Raw genomic sequence first — 7500 nt, forward strand, 5'->3', positions numbered from 1 at the left:
CGAGCGCACTTCAATAATCTGAGAGTACTACTAGTATCTAACTAATTAACAATTAGACCCGTAGCCCGCAAGGGCTACGGGTCAATAGCCCATGAGGCGAAGCCGAATGGGCTGTTGACCCGTGGCCCTTGAGGGCGAAGGGTCTAATTGTTTTAGTATCACCCAACTAGTCGGACAGAAAAGGCAATGATAAAGTTAGCAAATGCAAGTTGAAAATATATTTATTTGGGAATAAAACGAAAGAAAACGTCACGCTTTTCGCTACTCGAGCACTATTACTAATAGTCCTCTAGTAGCGTAGCCAATCAAAATGCAGGATTTGCATTAGTCCACTACTTGGGTGATACTATTAACTAACTATTACCTCTCTTTTCTTCTTAAAATTAAAAAAAAAGACTGGATCGAGCATCTGTTGTTTGAAGTGAGGCACAAAAAAAATTATCGGTGGCCATCTTGTTGGGGCCACCTTCTGGTGACCTTGAGACTTCAGCATGCGAGTTCACAGTAAAAAGGAAAGCAATGTTGTCATAACCACTTCCAAAGACTTTCCTCATAATACCGAAGGAGGGTCCGTCTTTGCCCATAACTTCACTGTCTTTACGAAGCTGTAACGCGAAAGTGGCCACAAGATGGCGCCAAGGGGGATAAAAACAATAGGTGGTTCGATCCAATCTTTTTTTTTTTAGATCAGTGCTTCAAATGAGAGATTTCAGCTTGGTTACCGAGATGAGAAGTGGTTCCGCGACCGAACAAGAAATTTTCGCTTTTGTTGGTTCAGGCAACCTCAAAATCATTTCAAAGTTACGCTAACTAAACGAGAAAATTTTTCGGACCTTCATATTGGAAAAGCGAAATGAGAATTAGATAATGAAGACTTAGTGTGGAATATTTTCCTTCCCGGTAACCGAGATCTCCCTGTTAGCCAGGATCACGTGACGAACCCCTATGTGAACAATAATAGTTCTCTTTGCCTCCATTCCGAAGAGTCTTAGTGCTAAACCACTTAAGTTGAAATGAATTTGACTTGCATGAATGCATAACGCATTTTCATAAGAATGGTTTTACACCGAGACTGGTTTCAAAAGAGAGGTGGAAAGCAACTCGAAAATTAAATTATACTCCTCCATTGAGTCGGGTATTTTTCTTTTTGTACTCGTTATTTCCCCTTTCGCTTTTCAAACATGGCACATTTCAATTTCAAATGCTGATTTCCATTCATTCCTGACGTGTAGTGACGTGTAATTTTCCGCGTGACCTGAACTTGACGAGTTATCCTATGCCAGTCTACTAATTTTGTTGCCTCTCGTTTTGTTCTTATAAACAAGGCTACAAGAAGGTAAACGCAATCGGTAATTCAAGATGTGACATGTAATTGCATCTGAAGCACAGGTGTCAAATTAAACTTCTATCTCTTGAGTCAGATACATGCAATATTAAAAATGGGTCAGATGGGTAAAACTCGTTAACCTGGAACCGAAATAAATAAATCGCACTAAGTTACTTATTGCTGAATATCCTAATGCTCTCTTCTTCTCTCTTTGTTTCAGAATTACGTCTGAGGTCTTTTATCAGAAATCGGTATGGGGCTTTGTAAAAAGTACGTATTTCTTTGCTATTGAGTGTGACATAAAAGCTTAAAATTAGCATTTTGTTAATTACAACAATTGGTTTTAGGCTATTCCCGGAACTTTTTGTATGCAAGCGACGTAATGTTAATTAATACACCTACACCTTCGCAAGGTTTGACACCATTTTTGCGGGTTGGACGAAAAGGCAAAAACTACTAGAACCCTTCAGTAAAATATGAGAGGCCGACTTGAAACTGTTGCATCTTTTGGTTGTCTTTTTTTTTTTCGGTATAGTGCTTATAATATATACCATCGCTTATAATATATACCATCGTCTGCACTATTCATGCGGGGAGCCACTATATCTTCGACCTTTTAATACAGTACCACTATATTGAGAAATGGTGTTACGTTGTGCAGTAGTTTTTACTGAAATCAGCATCTTTACTTGTTGTTGTTATATATGATACTAATATGAATTTCATCTCAGTTCTCTCTTATCCCTTTGTATTCAATTTCATGATACCCTTAGGAGTTAAAATACGGTATGTTAAGATATGTATATTTTAATCCGTTACAACAACAGGGAGTAGAATCCTGCCGGAAATACATTTTTCGCATTTAATGGCAATTCCATAACTGAACATTTGGTGTCTTCACAACTTTATTTAAGTGTCATTGTATTTAGCTAGAGTATAAGCTAATGGGGAACACTAAAATAAACTATAGTAACAACAAATCTAAAATCCAAGAACAATTTTGTTAAATATGACCATTTATAATTAAGAGGAACTATTTCAATATAATATGATGTATTGCATAAATTACATCACTGGTTGTTATTTACTAGCAATCCTGAAATATAATAATTCGTATTTTCGTTTAAGTGAATTGAGGCTGGATTCATCCCTTAATTTACAGTCCAGCTTTGACCAGATGTATTGTGCTAGGAAGCTGGTAGAGTGTTGTTTCTCATTCTATAGTAGTATATCTTGAGATGTCGAGCTAAAACAGGTTCTTGGATTATAACGAGAGTGCTTGACTTGAAACAATCAGGTACACCATCAGATACAAGGTTGTTTCTTACTTTAAACATTAGTATAGCAATGTCTTGCAAACGCCTATTTTCTAATGTTGGCGCGTTTCAGTAACTGCTCGTAAGTTAGCGAAGATCTGAACACTGCCCCCCGGCCGGGCAATTCCCGTAACGCTCGCTCCTGAATGTGCTCTAACTTGAAGACGAAACTTTACAAAATGGCACGAAGACAGCAGGATGAACTGGAACTCCCAAAATAAACAAATAGATATTTAAAAAAATACGTTGCAATACTTACAAGGCCTACATACTTAACTACCAATATCAAGTTGTTTACTCCCGGTGAGATACAGGTAAAAACATTTCTTTTTTTAGTTGAGGCCGGGATACCAATGGAATCGAAAGTCTTAAACTGCGTTCTTAATTTTCCATACATGTGTCTGTAAACTCAGTGGAGCCTGATAAGTAGAAAACTGATAAATAAACGCAATTTCACGCTTTTTCACCCGCTAGCCATAACTTTGCATAATATAAACGGAAAAGTGTCATGGCATCGATATTACTACCTTCACCATTCAAGGTAGCCTTCAAGGTTAGATACAAATTCTTCCACTTCTGATACAGATCACAACGGTGGTAAAATTGTTCAAGGGAATCATGTGGTACAAAGTGAAACATTTGTAAAAAATCATTAATTCTAATCGGCCAAGTGTTATAGCCAAGCGTCAACCGTTTTGGTAACTATTCGCGACGCGGTATAAATAATTAACAGTTTTACAACAGCAAGGCTTCTAAGCCAAGCATTTTGAATATGGAGGGCGCTATCTTTGATCTCAGTAATAAAATATTCATAGTTTCGTTCAAGTGTCTAGTAACGATTGGCGAATGTTGAAGCTATGTTGTGTGGTGATCGAGGCCGTACATAGCTCTGTATTTTGGTCATGGATTACTCGGCACTTGGCGTTTGACTCGCCTTAAAAACCACCATGTTTTTATATAGTAGAATCTGTTTTGCTGAACGCAAGGTTTGGACGTTATCTGTTTGTTTGAGTGGATTTTTTTTCTGTTTGACTATTCGCAAGCATTACGAAATATTTCATCAGCATTTCGATTCACTTGGAATGAGATTCTTTTCATTCTGAATTTCGTAGCTTGTCAGTCGTATTTTCTTCTAAGTTATTAACTGCATCCTTTAGTTAAAACAGCTTTGAGAGAGTTTAGAACAAGGAATTCAATTGTTGTTATATATCGTAACAAATATAAGCGCAATTAATTTGGGAATTCCGCAAACACAAGAGATCTTGGTTTGCAAACTATGATAGGACATTGAGTTTATTTCCGATGGGGAATTATTATTTCCGTTAAGTTTGTTCCGGAGGAGTATTTAAGATTTCCGTGTCAGCATATGTAAGATTTTTGTGAGAGTTTATTCCGAGGGGTATTTAAGATTTCCCTTGTTTTCTTGGTCACTTGACAGCATGACTTCTGATCCAGAAAATTTACAGTGGGGGGAGAGGTGCGAAAGACGGTTGAGGTGGACGAAGGACGAAGAACCGGATAGAACGGGGCGAAAAACCGGATTGACAGGGAATTGACAGCCTCGTGTGTCTCTTTGTTAAACTTCATGCAGATGTAACAATTTTGGGTCTTAAGGGCGCGTGGTTTCAATAAATAACGCTCATCGGATAGTGCAATCACTGGTTTCTTTGGAAATGCATTGGTATACTGAATCTGGTTAGGGCCACAGTAAAAACTGCCTCTGTGAGTGGGCTCAATCTTTTTGGTATAAGTCGTAGTTTTCCATCATAACATCCCCACCCCAGATCCTCTCGTTTCCAGTCGTCTTCGTTTGATATGCAATAGACGTCAAACTGCCGGCCTTTCAGCGCCTGGGGATACGACTGAATCAGAGGTCTTTTAGAATTCATCGCCAGTAATTCATGCGTTTCGCTTTTATTGCAGATATGATTGAAAAGAATGCGTTGGAAGGTCTTAGGGATTATTTTCAGTTCCTAGGTAGGCTTACAAAGTCAAACAAAACTGCCGAGAGCTTAGGTTATGAAAACTTGAGATCACCCCAAGCACTAGAAGCTGCCATCAACTGATTTGTGAAAGTGCGCTTTCCCTTTTAAGGACGGTGCCTACTAATTCAATGGTATTTTTGCCCCGGTTTATGATTATGCAGGAAGTGTATATCTTAACAAGTGTTATTGAAATCCAAAAGAAAATTGGGGGTAACCATGCATTTTTCAGGGATAAATCATGAATAATATTTGTAAATTTTCTTTTTAAGTACAAAGCAATTTTCTTAAATTTGCGTTCCTCCAGAGCAGTTTTAGTGGATGCACCTTCTATAAGAACTAAGGTCACCCTTGGTGACAGAGCATTTCAGGTCGCTTCACCTAAGCTGTGGGACTCTCTGCCGTCTTAGCTACATTTGATCAATAATATTGACATTTTTACGCGCCTTATGAAAACGTGTCTTTTTCTACCAGCTTTTGATTCATTTCTTTTTAGTATTTTTAGATATTGCTTTTCTTTGTCCTTTCCTTGAATTCGTATTTATTTCTAGCTTTGTATTTCTAGAATATTTTTAACTTTTTTGTAATTTTAGGGTATTTTTATATTCATTGTAATGCGCATTTGATAATTTCTGTATGGATTTATGCGCAATAGAAGTATTAAATTAAATTAAATCAATGTATGGCGTTCTTTCTCAAACTGAAGCTTAATCATCTCTGAAAAATGCATGGTTACCCCCAATTTTCTTTTTGGATACCAACATCTACTTTCTCCGGATAGTTTTAAACCGCGCAAAAATATCCCTATATCAGTCAGCATCACCGATAGGAAACCCCAGTATCTCGAGATGCGCAGAACGTATGCGCAATAACAATAGTAGGCATCGTCCTTAACTTGTCTTCACACAACAACAACATTTACATTGCTAAGTATCTTTTCTCCATTAGAGATGATTAGTATAAAAAATTAAGTCTGGAAGACGCCACTGTCCTGGCTCGCGAAATGTTCTTTTCCGGTTGCCTTGTGCGTCTCAAAAACGCGTATGCTCTCTAATGACTCCGTTGTCCTCGCTCCATTCTCCTTGCATCTTCCTCACTCGCGCGCGCACCTTAAACCCTTGTACAAACCCCCAGCTTTTCAATCTATTTGTGGTACTTTAGCATTTTCCTTTTTCCGTCGGTTGAATTAGTGGAGAGTTTAAGAAGAGAAACGACAGAGGGTCATTGGCCAAATAAATTAAAAGTTGCGGCGTCAAGAAGGCACAAGCGGAATAGAAGTCTGAAACAGAAAGAGATGGTGGAACCAGTAACAGAAGTATCTATGGGTGAGTCAAGTTTAGACTGAGAGAAGATCCCCTCTCCCACCCCACCCCCAGTGGTCAGGGTTTTTTTTAATTTGGAAAAATGACAAATGAAGAATCGAACCCTGGCTGAGATGAGCAGCGCCCGTGTTCCGCCACTTCACTATTGAGTTGGTTAGGGTTGACTATCCTTTGGCTGACAATGTCAGGGTTGTATTTCCGTGCACGCGTGATCTACTAATACAGGAGAGTGCAGATAAAGTGTTGGTTTTTGATGAGGGGTGCAACCGAGATGTCTGAAAGAAAAAGACCTCTCGGAGCGGTGAAGGGAATCGACACTGTTAATCCACAAGTAACAGCGTGCGTGCGATTTGAATTTGGAGCAATGGACTCTTGCTTGGAGACATGGGTGAAAGGCGAGTGCTCTCACCTTTGCGCCAATCCTACTCGGGATTTACGACAGCTAAAACCTGACCCTAAACTCACCCGTACTCCAAGGCAGCGTTTATTCGAGCGAGGTTTCATTTGTAACCGTTTGATCTTCGAAGTGGTTACGCCTTCTGTTTACACGGCACCCATCAAGACTTTTACCGAAACCGGGTCGATTTGAAAACGCTTCCTAAAGTGCAGCGTTTTGAAAACGATTCGGGTTCATCTGTCGTGAAGAAGCCTAAGGCGCATCGGTTTTGAATACGGTTACTAATTTAGCGCGAAATTTGCACTGCATTCGTCTGTGATGAGATGCCTGGAAACACTCCCAAAACGATTCCGTGTAAACACTTCCAAACCGCTGTTTCGGAGTCGTACAACCGTGTCGATGTGAAACCGCGTTCGTGTAAACGCTGCCCAACCCAAAGCACTCTTATCATTCCTCTGGGTTAATTTCTTTATCTCGGAGTAATTTAAGTGGGTTAGTTACAATTTCAACACCGTTGGACTTTAATTCGGACAGGTTACTAGGAGTGGCATCAGCCGCTTACAATGGTATCGATCGTTTGCAAATGGGAAACATGCAATGTTGTTGCTCATTTATGAATGCGTTTGAAAACGGAAAACGCAAGGTTGAGTTTCTTGTCTAAGGAAACAACCCAATGGCAGAGATAGTCGTCGAAAACTCGACCTCTCGTAGCCATACCCACCCCTCCCCGAATAAAAATAATTTTCCTGGTTTTGAGGGAGGGGTAAGATGGGGGCCGGTTGCGGCTATACGTAGGCTATTGAAAGGCCCCACCTCTTTAATTAAGAAAGTGGCAACTTGAAAGAACACAGGTCTTCCATTCTTGAAACGTCAACTCTTCCTAATAAATTAAAGTTATTGTCTTTGCAACTGTTTGCTTACGCTCTCTGATTTATTTTTGTGTTTTAGAGGCTAAAACGAGCTTTCTACAGAGATTGTCACTAAGGACAACTGTATCTCGAATTGTGGGAGTGAGTCGGTAAGTAAAAGCAAGAAAAAGTCATTGTCCTAAAGGCGATGTTACACAGTGCAATTTTTTGTGCAACTTGTCTCGCAACGCCATTTCGGCAAACGTTCTCACAATACGAAAAAAATGGTTTTACGGTGTTACACTGAG

General features: G+C 39.4%; 1 protein-coding gene across 2 annotated transcripts in view; it reads left to right on the top strand.

Annotated features, from left to right (window-relative positions):
• The window catches only part of LOC138028912 (protein Aster-B-like), a 34244-nt gene that overhangs the window by 21567 nt on the left and 5177 nt on the right, over window positions 1–7500 (top strand). For both annotated transcript variants that reach the window (XM_068876553.1, XM_068876554.1), the window contains exons 16-19: window positions 1548–1597; window positions 4567–4620; window positions 5816–5950; window positions 7293–7362. In XM_068876553.1, coding sequence (XP_068732654.1) covers window positions 1548–1597; window positions 4567–4620; window positions 5816–5950; window positions 7293–7362 — 309 coding nt within the window. The remainder of the gene's footprint in view (window positions 1–1547; window positions 1598–4566; window positions 4621–5815; window positions 5951–7292; window positions 7363–7500) is intronic.

Source organism: Montipora capricornis, chromosome 13 (genome assembly GCF_036669925.1).
Source record: "Montipora capricornis isolate CH-2021 chromosome 13, ASM3666992v2, whole genome shotgun sequence".
Classification (NCBI taxonomy): Eukaryota; Metazoa; Cnidaria; class Anthozoa; order Scleractinia; family Acroporidae; genus Montipora; species Montipora capricornis.